Source organism: Squalius cephalus (genome assembly GCF_949319135.1).
Source record: "Squalius cephalus genome assembly, chromosome: 10".
Lineage (NCBI taxonomy): Eukaryota > Metazoa > Chordata > Actinopteri > Cypriniformes > Leuciscidae > Squalius > Squalius cephalus.
The window spans coordinates 5,488,908-5,504,904 of record NC_137131.1 but is presented as its reverse complement, the minus strand read 5'-3'; the positions used below and the strand labels follow the sequence as shown (position 1 = coordinate 5,504,904).

General features: G+C 36.2%; 1 protein-coding gene across 1 annotated transcript; it reads left to right on the top strand.

The window, feature by feature from the left end:
- The first annotated feature begins 9,335 nt into the window (after nt 1-9,335).
- On the top strand, nt 9,336-15,732 carry cyc1 (cytochrome c-1). The gene is made up of 7 exons (XM_079882790.1): nt 9,336-9,670; nt 10,808-10,998; nt 12,346-12,472; nt 13,225-13,382; nt 13,689-13,849; nt 14,364-14,464; nt 15,243-15,732. Exons 1-7 carry the CDS (start codon nt 9,590-9,592, stop codon nt 15,345-15,347), a joined length of 924 nt encoding a protein of 307 aa, XP_079738916.1. The 5' UTR covers nt 9,336-9,589; the 3' UTR covers nt 15,348-15,732.
- The last annotated feature ends 265 nt before the right edge of the window (nt 15,733-15,997 follow it).

Below are 15,997 nucleotides of genomic sequence, written 5' to 3'. Positions count from 1 at the left end.
TCGTTAATCATTGTTGACATCGGTGGGCATGGCTTCCTGCTGTCCGCACGGAGGACGGAGAGAAAGCGGCACACCGGCTGACACTAGGAGACAGGTGCGCCGATGAGGCACAGAGTCATCGCGGCAGACAGCGACAAGAGACCGCTTAATGGAAGAGAGCGTTCATGCAACACTTCACTTCCTCCGCCACAATAATCAGTGAGAAAGAGAGGGATAAAATGAGAATGTGTTTGAGAACTCTCATGGATTACTTGCCAACGTTTGTTACGACAAGCCAGAAGCCTCCCTCGGTGCACGCACCAGGGCCACTCCATCACATGCTGCCAACAGCTCTTACTCACACCAATAATAAGCTTTCATATTGGTATACGAACGCCCCTGCAGGCCCCCGTCGAGTCTGCATAAGCAGTTGGTGACACTATACTGATTGATTCTGGAGTGGCTGAAAAACATGCATATTGCTCATGCTTATGGCGAGGTATTTTTCAAATATTAAACTATTGCTATTGCTTTTCTAACAGGGCCACATCTGAACCTACACATGTCATGCCAGTTTAATAGCTGGACAAAATCTACCCAGAATGCAATTCATATCAGCCGTTACTAGGCCAGATTCTAAGTAATCTGATGTATGATTTTTGCTTAGACAATAAATCATAAAACAGATAAACATAAAAACCATCTTTTTTTGACCATCTTCCCAAACTTGTAATGAGAAGCGCTTATAAACCGGTTTCCTGCAGTTTTCTGCCAATATAAAAGCTTGATGGTTTAGCATTTGAAAATAAATGAATTAAGACAGCCTTAAATATTAGTATTGTAATTTTATAGTTGTACAATTATTATTAGGCCTATATTTCTTTTATCATTTTTTTTATTTTATAGTGAAATATTACAATAATAATATCGTTTAATATTTTTATTTAGCAAAAATAATAACAACAAGTATAGTAAAAAAATGATAATTATCATTATTAGTCATATTGATATATAATCACATTTATGCATTTGGCAAATCACAAAATGTTTGGCCAAATTGTGCAGCCCTACAAAACAAGCACAGCAAAATTTGATCAAATGCAAATATCACAATTTCTATCAGAAATACGTGGACTAGTAAGCAACTGGCCAAAACCCTAGAAACCAGCTAGCAACACCTTAATAACCACCCAAAAAAGGAACCACAAAGCAACATCCTCCTGGCTAACAACAGCTTTGACACCGTTGTTTGTTACTTGTTATATAAATGAGATCAAGATGAGATTTTTAGCTGCTTTGTTCCTATTTAATTTCAAAGGCATCTGAAACAACAGAGATGTCACATTTAGAAACATCCCTGTAGCAAAGACTACCACAAATTCAATATACATCAATGGACTTGTATCAAATTGGATTTATATCAAATAGAGTTTCAAGAGAGTGGACCTGAATAGATCTCATTGGCATTTCGTAGCTTTTCGAGCATTTAGTGGCACATATACCGGTATGCTGAATATGTCGTGAAGGAAAACAAAATTCTGTTCTGTAGTGTGATTCTATAGCTGAAAGAATGCTGAAGGACAGCTTGTCATGCATGATGGTGATACTATGAAATGTTGTGATCCAACCAGACTTATTTCTACTTCTCCAAGGTGGAAAGAAAGAAAAGCTTTACAAAAGTCAAACCTGTCTGTCTGACTACGTCATTCTGCCATCAACTCTGCCCCCAAGATGGAAGGGTTACTATAGCAACTGCCTGGGTTAATAACCCCTCCACAACAGTGTGTCCAAGCCCCACATTTTAACACATAATATAGGCCTATAATTTTATCCAAGAGAAATGGGAATGGTTTGTCTTAATGGCATGACAAATACAGGCTCTTGAAAGCTGCAATATCAAAGCAATTGCTGTCAAATCTTAAAAAATATTCATACTTGTGTCAGTAGGAGGAGCACATCTCAATTGCTAGCAATGAGTTCAATTGGAGAATTTTTATGGTTTTGATTTTGCAAGACCCTAGTTTCTCAGAAATTTCTCAGACATTTCAAGATACCAAACTAAAGTCTGCAATCAGTAAAGTTCCGCAGTAATGGTGTATTTTTGTAGGCCAACCCGGAAGTTAGCATCACCCTGTTTTCCACTGGCTTTAGTAAAGATAACAAAAGCTTATGATTATTATACGTTTTGATCATAGTGATAGCCATATTGAAGTGTAAATACAATCGATGGAAGTAAAAAGCTAAATGTAGGCTCTCTCGAGCAGGAACTCAGTATTTACTTTGCGACCACTAAAAAAGTACTTTCTATAGGCTATATAGTGTGAATGTGTGTACACTCTCAGAAAATAAAGTACATAATTGTACCTTTAGGGGTACAATGGCTTGTCACTGGGACTGTACCCTCAAGGGTACAATACTGTACCTTAACCTTTAAAAGAAACGGTACATATATGTACCTTTTAATGGTCCAATAATAAGCCCTATGCGGTACGTTAGTGTAGACTGTACCTTGGGGGACAGAAATGGAGTCCTACTGTACCCCTATTTCTGACAGAATGTTGTCATTATCATTTGAAGAACCAGTTGGTTGCTTCACCATCATTCACAAATCCTCTCCTGTGGCCTCATGGGAAAGTAAAGTATCCATCAAATGCACACTTCAAAATCTCCCCGGAAAAAGTAGGTCATCCGGGTACTTTTTACCTACTCTTTTATGAGTACTGTGAATTGGGATATAGTACTTCTTTTGTCACATACTATTTTTCACCTACAGTATAGCAGGGAGTACAATATAGCATATATATCAACATGGTGAATACAGTACATACAGATTATATTCATACTATACACACAGAATACTTTTTTAGCGGTTGTGAAGTAATTACTTATTCAAAATAAGTACCTACTAAAGACACAGCCAATGTTTTCAATATGAATGCAAATATTTCATTAAATTTCTCTAAGATCTGTTATACAATCCAATGTTACAGCTCTTTACTCTTACTGTACATTAAAAATGTCTAATTTGTGTCTCTTTATACTTTTTCAAGAGAATTCAAAGAGAAACAACTGAGAAACATAAATAATATCTCCAATAGGCACTTCCCACAAATAAAGTACATTTTGGTTTACTTTTTAAAGCCCAATTACTATCTTTCTTCTCATGAGATTGATTGTTTTAAATATTTTACATATCTATATTATACTACTGTACATAAAATTAAACATTTATTTTATAATTATTGCAACAAAAACACACAAATCATGGTTTTAAACTGTACTTCAAATGCTAATCATGAATAGAAATCCTGAAAATGAATAGAAGGAAAGAAAGAAAATAGCTCAAAATATATTTCATTTGACATCCTGAGGTTGGAGAACAACATTTTCTGAAAGTCTAGCTCCATCACTTAAAATCATTTGCTAAAAAAGACATTAATTAATTTTCAGGCGTTTCATGCCCTGTTTTGTACTGTTCGTTGAAAGTGGCAAAAAACCTCCTGAGCTTTGAAAAAAAAAAAAAAAAACCTCCGAGCAATAAAATCATCCTTTGGGAAAGGTTTATTTGGAGCAACCCAAATAAGGGGAATATGTTTAACTTTATTTATTATTAAAGGGGAGTTAATACATTTCAGAGAAACATTGCTTTTCTTTCAGATGTCCCTCAACTTTAGCCCATGGGGAGCTGATGGGGACAGGTTTTATCGTTTACTGTGACTGCAGGCGGCATTTTAACCCAGCATTTGAGAGCATACAAGCAAAGCTGAAGGCTGGCCTCGGGAGATTGTAAGGATAAAGCGTCTATTTAGACTTACCCCAGAGGATCATGGGTCAGACGCAGGTATACAGTGTATTCTTAGCTTTTAATGGAGAAAGAGCTATACAGCTTTATTGCAATGCAAATTCTAATTAAAACTCTCTAATAGAGGTTTAGGACGACACTTTATACACTCTCGTCATCAACACAGACCTTACTCTCTTTTCCAGTTTGTGCTTGATGTGAAGATTTTATTAAATCTTCACATTTTAATTAAATCTTTTCATCGTATCTAGCTGCTGAATGACCCCTGTATATTCTGCCTTTTCCTTTTTAAATTACACTGTGGCCAGCGAGAAAAGAGGAATGAGAAAAGAAACATGTCCGTTAAGCTAAATCATTTTAAAGCGCATTTATAGAATCGATATAACACGTCGTTCCTGCTGGCTCTGAAATACATGGTTAGTATATGTTTTATAATGTCTAATCTGAGGTATACTTTCATTCCACGACAGAAAGCAGGCTGTATCAATTGAAATCGATTGTGAAATCAGGGCTTACGGCCTTGGCTAAATTGTAAGTGTCAGTAGGAATCAAAATTCTATTATTTTCCAAACAATCACAGATAAAGCTGTATAAAAATTCCAATGCCTGGTCTCTGAAAGCGCTTGTTTGCTGTACCTGATTGAGGCCGCTCTCGGCAGCCTCGTTCCTGTCCTGTGGGACGCGCTCAATTTTCCGCAGGCTTATCTTGCCAAGGTGGCCAATTTAGGAACCTTTTGCCGCTTGGCTTTTTGAGATATGGCCCCATATGTGACTCTGGATCACAAAACCAGTCATAAGTTGCACGGGTATATTTGTGGCAATAGCCAACAACACATTGTATGGGTCAAAATTATCTATTTTTCTTTTTTGCCAAAAATCGCTCGGATATTAAGTAAAGATCATGTCCCATGAAGATATTTTGTAAATATATAAAACATTTTTATACAAAGCAATTTGTGTGAGTGAATGCAGCACAATCTCAAACATAAATGGACAACTTTAAAGGGGATTTTCTCAATTTTTTTGCACCCTCAGATTCCAGATTGTATCTCGGCCAAATATTGTCCTGTCCTAACAAACCATACATCAATGGAATGATTATTTATTCAGCTTTCAGGTGGTGTATAAATCTCAATATCAGAAAATTGACCCATGTAACTGGTTTTGTGGTCCAGGGTCACATATTACAAACGCAGGTGGAGGCAGTTGCATTTGTTGGAACGGTTTCTGGGTTCTGGGGATACAGTGAAAAGCCTGAATTAAAAACTTGATGGCCTTGTAGCTTAATGATCCAGAGTAACGAGTATGTTTAAAGGAATAGTTCAGCAAAAGATTTGTCAGCATTTACTCACCTTCATGTCATTCCACAATTTGTATGAGCAGAAAAGTTGAATCTTTTAAGCTGCTCTTTTGCATATAATGAAAGTGAATATGTCTGCCTTTTGTCATTTTCATTTTTATAAAACTATCAATTAATGTTAATTATTCAAAAAAAAAAAAAAAAAAAAAAAAAAAGTCCTCCGGTCAGCAAATAGAACTGATTGAAGACTGCAGCTGGCATATCTTTCAAACGTTGTGTATCTTTTCTTGACCATAAAAAAAGATCTATGAGATGTGTGATAATCCTGATGCTGCATGTGGTTTTAATAAATCTCATTTCTCTACTCCAGCATTAATTAACATGATCCACAACACTCACACTTACATTTATCCATACATTAGTGCTGCACGATTAATCATATCGCAATCGCGATGTCAAGCCTATGCGATTATATGACGCAAAATGCTGCGATTTTCGATCCGAGTCTCTGTCAGCAGCGGCCGGTTTTAAAGGGACAGCAGCCAATAAAGCTTTCTGTCAGTAAAGTTAATCAAAGAACAAAGGGAACAGAGAAAACTCTCACTGCTCTTGACTAAAGAACTATTGTAGCTTTAATACGGATTAGTCTATATTTAATTTATAATAATTTATGCTGTGCAGACTGTTTGATAACTTTATTCAATTTCTGTATATGTCCTACCTGTTAGACAGGAAGGGCACCGGTAAATATGACATTTATTGATGGTTTATGTGAGGAATGTTTGAAGTTCACTTCAATAAAAATTTGCTATATTTTTTTTAAGCCTAATAAATGTAAAAAAAAAAATTACTGACTGAATCACTGTAATGTTGGATGGCTATAATTAATGTTAAATAAAGGGGGGGGGGGTCATTTTTATCCAGACATTATAAGCTGTATTACGCTACATTTACACGTGGCCGGTTATTTTCATAAACGGACATTTCACCCTCTCCGTTTTCAGAAAAGTGTTCATTTACACAAACCCGTGTATATGCCGTCAAGAGCATGCCAAACCTGTAGGTGGCAGTGTAACGAGAAGCTCAAGCCCATGTTAGCCAATCAGAATCACGAAAATATAGGTCGCACCTTTGACGCAGAGCAAGTTCTTTCGCATACTGTGACGTCGACTGCCTAAAACTCTGTTTTTCTCAGTTTACATGCAAACGTGCAAACAGAATTTTCCAAAATCTCCACTCTGCCCGGAGTTTTTAGAAAGAATCGTTTTCAGAGGCGAATTCTCCGTTTGCGTGTAAACGAGGGGCACAACCGAAGGGAAATGTCTCTGTTTTTCAAAAATAACCATGTACGTGTAAACGGGCCCTTAGTATCAGTGATACTTGTAAGGGTCCTCTGTTCCTGCCTCCAGTACCACGCCCTCTTGTCTAGTCGAGTCCTTGTTTGTCTGAGTGTTGTCACCTGTTCCTCATGTTCTCTGCTCCCTTGTTGAGTCCTCATTTGCCTGAGTGTGTTCACCTGTTCCTTGTCTGAATGTGCTCACCTGTTCCTCTTGTTCTCAGCTCCCTTTATGTGTGTTCTCTTGCCCTCATGTTTTGCCAGTTTGTTATATACTTTCTATGTGCCATCTACTATAGTTTCTAGTCAGAGCTTACTTTAGTCTCACCTTGTCTAGTCTCGTCGTGTCTTGTGCTTGCTGTGTCTTTTGTCTTCCCTAGTTTGTCCTCCAAGCTGAGCATCCCCGGCCGCTTACACCATCAGCCAAGCAGCAAGACCGGTGCAGTAATTGTTTGTGCCCTGAGAGTCGATCCCCTTGTACTGTGTGATCCTGCCTGGCACTTACTGTTCTCCTCTAGTCTCTTGCTGCCATTCAGTGTCTACCCTCCCTCCTATAGTCATCCTGGGTTGGATTCAGCGGTCGATCTCTCAGCCTGCCTGTCTTTGTGCCTCTGGTTTGGACTGTTTGGCTCCTCTCCCTCACAATATCCTGTCTTGTCTGCTGTCTTTCAAATAAACCCCTGATCACTCATTTCTGCATGTGAGTCCTCCTTCATAGATCTATAAAAGATACTGACCTTCATTCATAAAAAGATGCCAATAAATAAGTATTTAAAATAAACTGTAAAATACACTTTAAAATATACAATTTTATGCTGTCTACATTCATTTGGAGATTAGCTGTGAAATTACATTATAAAATAATTATATTACATTATAAAAACTAACAAAATATCTTATTTTCATGAGCGTACGTACAAATGTTCTTATTTATTGTTCTATTTATTTTATATTGAGACAATAACAAGTTTGCAGTAATGCAAAGATGTCATTCTTTAATTTTGCAAAAAATATTATTTTAATTTAAAAACACTGTGCATTTAGGCTAGTTTGAGTTGAGAAATACACATTTCAGCATTATTGCTAATCTGTGTCTGCATTTTCCTTGAAAACCAAGCAAGTTGACTCATGAAACCATTTGTATATTATATCGCAATCGCAATATGACATTTTCCCCAAATCGTGCAGCCCTAATACAAATTACATAACACTTATTACTTAGCAATGCTAAAGCTGATGTATTATAGACATCGCTCAAGAGTGCTGTACTCCATCTATCATTCATGTTGTAACTGTATTGACTGCTGAGGGCTCACTGGCTGGACCTGGACAACTGCCTGTGCACACTTGTTGCACACTGCCATCTACAGGAATGAACGCGCAATTACAACAGTTAAAAAAATAAAAAACATAGGCTAATATTATTTCAGTACCAATGACTGCAACAAGAAAACAAACACCGTAGCAAAAAATACCTAAAAAAAAAGTAGCACGGTAATACTGTGTTTTTGGACATGTACCATGGTATAATATTATGGTATTCTTTACATGTAAACAGATACCATGCACTTCACTTATAAAAAGATGATGATACTACCACGTTTTTGGACGTTTACAATGGAACTACCATGTCTGGACATTTACCATCTAACCATATGTCAAAAAATGTCTCATTTGTGTGTCTTTATATATTTCCAAAGGAATTTAAGGAGAAACAACTGAGCTAACTAAAGTCTCCAATAGCCACTTTCCATACAGTTTGGTGTCCTATTTTTTTAAAGCACAATTTCCATTTTTTCTTTTTCTTCTTGTGAGACTGATTAGATCATTTAAAATAAAATAATATGATATAAAATAGGTTTACTTACATTAACTTCAATTAAATTCAATATTTTAGGCTAAGCGTTAAGTTTATTGAATAATTATCGCAAAAAAAAACACAAATCAGGGTTTTAAATTGTAATGTTGGTAACAGATCTACAAAAAAGTAAATTCATATAAAATGAGTATAAACCAGCTCAAATTGTATTTAGTTTGACCTCATGAAGTTGGCGAACAACATTACATGTTAGTATGCAAAATTATCACTGGAATACCATATAATACCATGGTACAAGAATTTCCATACATCAAATTACCAATATCATCTGACACCATCACTTTACCGTGGTACCACAGTGACTGGCATAGCCTTAAAACATAGCCTACCATACGTTACAAAATAATAATAATAATAATAATAATAATAATAATAATTATAAACACAAGATACAATAATTAATCAATAAAATAATAATAAATTGATAAATGATAAATGCAGCTTTGCCAACGAGTGACAAAGGCCTCAAGTTCAAATCCAAGCCAAACCAGGAGCAAACGTATGTTAGTGGATGTATATTTGAAGAAGGTACATTAATGTTGTGATTTGATTACCTTGACCAGCTATGTGTAGTACTTTTATCATCCATCCCACATTTTTTGGCTTATGGCAGGTGTAGGACTCGACTTTCGAAACACTGCTTCATGAAGTTTGTTGTTTCGTTTCCAATCTGTGGTTCGGAGCTTGTTCGCGTGGAACTTGCCAAAGTCACGTGATTTCAGCAAACGAGTCCAAAAAGGGTTTTCAGCAGTTTGATTGTTGATCATTTCAAAGCCTTAGAATTTCATGTATCAAATATGACACAATAGACCTTATAGGGTTAATACAGAAAAGGACAATAATATTTAATTGCTCCTAATTGGTCTAGTTTGTAAACCCCTGCCTAATAATATACAAAACAAGAATATACATCAATAAAATAACACAAGTGGTTTAACTGATTCAGAGTTGCGAAAAGCGAGGAGTACTTGACTACTTTTGACACCGCCAAAGAACTTGTGGTGCTCAGTGCTCAGTACACCTCCAACCTATAGGTGGCGCTATAACAAAAAAATAAAAAATAGTCTCGGGTCATTGTAACTCGGGTTAATAAATAGCTAAAAATAAGATAACGCTACGTTTTGCGTTATATTATATCTAAATTACATATATTCTCCATAATTTGAAAAAAATTGCCATTTATTAGCATCTGATATAACAAGTTTCGTAAGATCTTGTGTAATTTTCAGGGAAGGGAGGGGCCAGTATCGCTCTCATCCGGTGGAAGAGTCTTTTATCAGCAGAGTCAAGAACATGGCGGCGCTCCGTGTGGTCGTGTTCTCCGGCACCGGGAGAACCCTCCTTAACACATCAAAATCTCTTCATGCTCCTCGGGTATGGACGCATCTAGTATTTTATTTTTTAATTTGCTCTTTTCTCGCATTCTGGTGTCGGAAGGGTGTAAATATACTCCTTTATTCGTTGTCATGTCCCGGTGTCTCTTGCAGTGTATTACCTAAAGCAAGGTCACCGCATATGTGGCTCTTCTTACATTCGTATTATGACATTTCTGCTTTTATGTTAGTGTCGTTACACATTCGGCCTATCTAATAAGAAGTATTATTTGTTAGAAATCATGTATAGTTTGATTTAAAAAGCACTTGAAGTCTAATAACGGATGCGAGCTGCCATTCCTTGAGTTTATCCTTGGTGACATCATTGGTCTTTGACAGTCAAAGCTTATATAACACATTAGTAATCCTTCTAGTTTTTACAGAACTTGACAACTGTTTCTGTTTGTTTTGCAGTATGCTAACAATTTATGTCAAATGTTGATTTGAAAATGTAATATCTTAATGTCTTAGTAGCCTACTTGTTTTATTGACAGCAGAATTTGAGCTGGCATAAGCCAAGTGTAAGACCTGATGATCCTTGAAATCTAGCATGGTTTGACAATGTTACTGATTTGTTGGTCTGTATTTTTCACAAAGGATTTAACATGGTAAAGTCACAACTTTGCTTAGTACTTTGTGACCTTAGATATCATGCATATTTCCTAATCATTTCACAGTTCTTTATTTAATTTTTTCAAAATCCTAAACCCTCAAAAATCCTCAATAACATGTTTATGTGTTCCCAGATTTTTGGGCTCCACCATATTTGTTATGACTCACCATATTGTTATGCTATATTTATTAGTAGCCTACGTCTTTTTAATAGAAGCCAATGCATTGTAACAATGTAAGGAGTTTTTGTCATTTAGTCATTATTTAAAAAATAGTTTTCATGTTTTTTTGGACATGAATTCTTGAAGTACCTTGGAGTGGTATATAAATACCATGGTATATGAATGTGAAGACCGTAGCGTTGTTCATCTTATTAGTAACAATTTCGTATCATTTCTCAATGCCGTGTCGTTTTTGACTTGCATCTGTGAATGTTGGGATGACACTAATCGAGTTGCATTTATGCAGAGTTATCCATCAAATTACTAACTGAACTAATCCTTGGCAATGTTTTTGTCTTTTGTAGGCCAACATGTCATTCGCTAGCCTGCCGAAGGGGAAGAAGATAGCCCTTACCACGATTGGAGTGCTGACGACAGGAGGAGCAGGTCTGGCTCTAATGCTGCAGCAGTCAGTCAAGGCCTCTGATTTGGAGTTGCACCCACCATCATACCCCTGGAGCCACAACGGATTGCTGTCATCCCTCGACCATGCCAGGTACCACAGCCCACATCTTGTGCACTTTCCAGAGCACACAAAATGATGTTGTCTACTGATGTTATAGCAACAGTACGTTAAAGGTTATGTGTGCAATTTCTACATGGCGACTAGCGGCTTTTTTTTTTTAACCAGTTATAATACTTGACCCATCTACCATTTTTCAGCCAAACAGGAAAGCCCACCTCAAACTCGCACCATTTGATTCAGAAGTTCTGCTTAAAGGGTTAGTTGATTGAGAGATACAAATAAATGTTCCTTGTTAGAGTATAAAGAATGTAAAATCTTTGATGATTTTAAAACTTTGCTGATTCTTTAAAGGGATAATTCACCCAAAAATGTTTTAAATTGTCATAATTTACCCTCAAGTTGTTCTAACCTGTATGAGTTTCTTTCTTCTGTTGAACACAAAAGAAGATATTTTGGAGAATGTTGGTAACAAGATGGTTGACGATAGCATTGACCATTTTTTCCTACTATGGAAGTCAATTACCAACATTCTTTAAAATATCTTCTTTTGTGTTCAACAGAAGAAAGAAACTCATACCGGTTTAGAACAACTTGAGGGTAAATTATGACAATTTAAAACATTTTTGGGTGAATTATCCCTTTAAAGAATCAGCAAAGTTTTAAAATCATCAAAGATTTTACGTTCTTTATACTCTAACAAGGAACATTTATTTGTATCTCTCAATCATCGTGTTATGTATTGTGTTATGTTTTGCCCCCTCACACTAAAAATATACAGAGCTTTGATCATAAAGCGAAGCATTTAATCTTGAAAAGACTTATTATTATTATTATTGGGATATACAGAGTGATATTTTAAGTAGTCTGTTATATTTTTATAAATATCTCATTGATTTACATTACAAGTTATCAATTTAATCTTTTTGGCCATTTAAATATCAGCAACTGCACCAACTTGCATATTTTTGTTTAGAGTGTGAGCTCCATATTTTTCTAGTCCGATGTCACACTCTATGAGCCATAAAGTCACAAAAATTCACACACAAAAAACACATGCAATTTTTTTTTGATTTTATAAAGCTTCAATAAACTCAGGCTTTACAGAGTTAAATGTAATTAGGGATATTGGTTTTATATAATTTCTCCCTGTCTAGTGGAATTCATGTGGCATAGCTTCCCCTGCTCTGTTATACAGTTATTAAATATTTGCAACGGAATATCTATTTTCAATATATTCCTTGGCTTGCAGTATGATAAATATTTAGTCTCATTAACCACCTATAGGAGGAAGTGTACAAATCAATGGACAATATATCAAAATACAGAGAAATTACAATGCTCTGAGTTAACTATTCTTTCAATGGCCTTGTTTTTCAGTATTCGTCGTGGGTATCAGGTGTATAAGCAGGTGTGCTCGGCCTGTCATAGTATGGAGTATTTGGCCTTCCGTAACTTGGTAGGAGTGTCACACACAGAGGCAGAGGTCAAGACCCTGGCTGAAGAGGTCAGATTTCTTATGATGTTAACACACATAACCAGTGGTGGATGAAGTCCACAAATCAAGTACTTGAGTTAAAGTACAGATACCCTGACAAAATATCACTCCAGTTGAAGTATTCAATATTACTTGAGTAAAAGTACAAAAGCACTTGATTTTTTTTAATGTACTTAATTTACTTAAGTTAAAAGTACTGATTGATGAATGTTCATTTTAATCTTGTGTTAAGTTTTTACAAAACGTACCCTGTTCAGACAGTAATGCAGAAATGGTGACATGTCCAAATTCAAGCGTTTCATACGGTGGGCTTTAAACTACTCGCCCTTTTACAGCAGATTTAGTTCACAAACTGACAGTCGTGCCCTAAATATGATTTTCATTTGCAACAATAAATCTTAAAATTTGGCAGTAGTAACTTCGTCAGGCTTGTGAATTCAATGAACTGTTAACTGGAGACTCGCTATGAGTTGTTGACTTAAGAACAGATGCAATGAAATTGCTGCAGTTCTTGTTCATGAATCTAATTTTATTATATATTTATTAACTCATAATCTAATTGCACCACTGAGTTTATTGGAATATTTTGTAGTGTTTCAAGGCACAGCAATGCAATACAAATTTTTGCACTGACAAGCAAGCACCACTATCATTTTCTTTTGGAAAAATAAAACAATGTGGAGTCAGTGTCTTGTTAATGCATCTGTCACCTTAATATCTTTGACGCACATCTGTAATGTGGTTAACATTCTGTAATGTAGATTGAAGTTGTGGATGGTCCTGATGACACGGGAGAGATGTTCACCCGACCTGGAAAACCCTCAGATTACTTCCCCAAACCCTACTCGAACCCTGAGGCTGCCCGTGCTGCAAACAACGGCGCTCTGCCCCCTGACCTCAGCTATATTGTCAGTGCCAGGTAACGAATTACTTTGATCAGGTACAAAAAAGTCTCCATTTTACACCGTAAAAGACATTTCTGCCATCTGAATCCTCATAAAAGCATCACTAAAAGCCCTTTTTGTGGTCCTGTTTGCTCTGGCATTAAAAATTGTTCTACTACAAGCAATTTTTTTAACCAAAAAATGTACCATTTTTATATGATCGAGAGAGATTAAACTCCATAGATTTGTTGTAATCATACTGCTGTTTTTCTTTTCCAAACTTGATCTTATAGTTGGTTTTTTCTTACATTTTATGATTTCTATTTCTCTCTCTCTCTCAGGCATGGAGGGGAAGATTACGTGTTCTCTCTCCTGACCGGTTACTGTGAGCCTCCGGCTGGTGTGTCCATGAGGGAGGGGCTTTATTACAACCCTTATTTCCCTGGTCAGGCCATTGGTATGGCACCACCCATCTACAACGAGGTGCTTGAGTTTGATGATGGTGAGTTTTTAGTTTTCTAGTATCATTGCCCCTTTTGAGATGCACTCAAATTCATATTTCTTCTAGGACTGACAATAGATAATCTAATGTCTGTCATTAATACAACTCATTACTTTTCTTTTTGCCTAAATATAGTGCATTCATTTTGAATTCATAAAATTCCTTTTGGTGGAAAGGAGGGAATAAAATAACAAGATTTGTCAGCCCGCTGGTGGCATTCTCATTAACGGTATATTTTACTCATGGGTTATATTTCATACTTTCTGGGCTTTGATTATAATTAAATTCTGCCATACAAAGACTGCAAAGGACTTTTCTGTGTTAAATATCCCTTCTGATTTTGATTTACATATAAATTAGCCATTTAGAAAGTTTTTTTTTTTTTTCCATTTACTAAGTTAATCCTCTCTACTGGATTGAAGTCATTATAAGATAATGCCCATTAGGTATATAACATATGAAGTATTACATACCGTAGGTCAGAGTTTTTTAATAGCTCACTTTTTCTCCATAGGAACCCCTGCCACCATGAGCCAGGTTGCTAAAGATGTTTGTACTTTCCTGAGGTGGGCGTCCGAGCCAGAACATGACCAACGCAAACGTATGGGATTGAAGGTTTGTGTTTTCCTGATTTCTTCACCACCATTTTATTTCTTCAGGCTCAACTGGCATCGTTAGATATTGGTAGAAGGTTAGAGTTATGTAATGCAAAACTACACTGCCCGGCCAAAAAAAGTGTCTGTTTGGATTTAAATAGGCAAAAGAGTCTATGTTTGGATCATTATTGCAGGGGTTAAAAAAATGATGCACCTCTTGATGGAAATAAATGTTGTGATGTTATTTCCATAAAGAGGTGCATTTGTTTTGCTCAAGATCTTGTATTGACTATGCAAGAGTCCAGCACTCTGTAAAGTCTCCTTCAGCACATCCCAAAGACTTTCACTGAATTTAAGATCTGGACTCAGAGGTGCCAATTCATGTGTGAAAATGTTTCTTCATGCCTCCCAACCATTCTTTCACAATTTGATCCTGATGAATCTTGACATTGTCATTTTGGAATATGGCCATGATGTGTCTACCTACATGGTTGTTTAAGAAATGAAAAGCTACACACTCCATCAATTAGGGTTAGAAGAACTGCTGCCAAACATATAACATGATAGAAACATAATAATCACTGCAATAATGATCCAGTCATAGACTCTTAAGCATTTGACAATTTAAATCCAAACAGCACTTTTTTTTTCCTTTTCTTTTTTTTGCTGTGCGGTGTCAATGACCACAGTATAACAGAAAAGCAAAACATGCATGCTAAACATCTGAGAATTCACCCCATTTAAAGCACTACTTCTAAAAAATAGCGCTAATTGTTTTTCTCTCATTCTCTCTGCAGTTGGTGATGGGCGCATCCATACTTGTTCCTCTGGTCTACTACATGAAGAGGCACAGGTGGTCTGTGCTGAAGAGCAGAAAGATTGCCTACAGGCCTCCCAAATAAAGCCAAACTGCTGCCTTCACAAGGCCTGACACAACATAAAAACCTGATTCACAATTCTCCGATCTATTTCAGAATGCACAATGCTTCAAGATAAGGTTGCTGTCATCAATAACTGCTGGACATCCTATCAGATAGATGTCCTTGCTCCTAAATGACTTGGGGAGTGGGATCTGAGACAACCTTTATGATGTTTTACTGTAAAATAAATATTATCTCAATGAATGATTTGTGGTTGTTTGCAAGGCGATGTGTTCAGAGGCAAAAATCAAAAATACATTTGCAACCTTCTTGTGCTTTGTGAGATCTGTCCTCGCTCTAGGTTCTCTACACCTTGTTGTATAAATATTTAATAAAAGCGGTATACCCTAATGACCTCTTATAACAATTCTGTTTTCTATTTGATTCTGTCTTATTTAGATTCATTCATTTAGCTGGTTTTTATTTTATTTTATCCAAAGCAACCTAAAAATTAGGAAATGCTAAAGCCATTTATTGAAAACGACAGTAACAAATTATATGTACTGCAATGTTTTTTTTAACGTCCCAACCTTAGAACTTTATAAGTTCATAAAAGAGTAGTTTAGAAGTGTAGAAAATGTTGAGAATTAACTGTTTGTAGACAGTCTGTGTTTTCTGAGATGTCCTGAAGG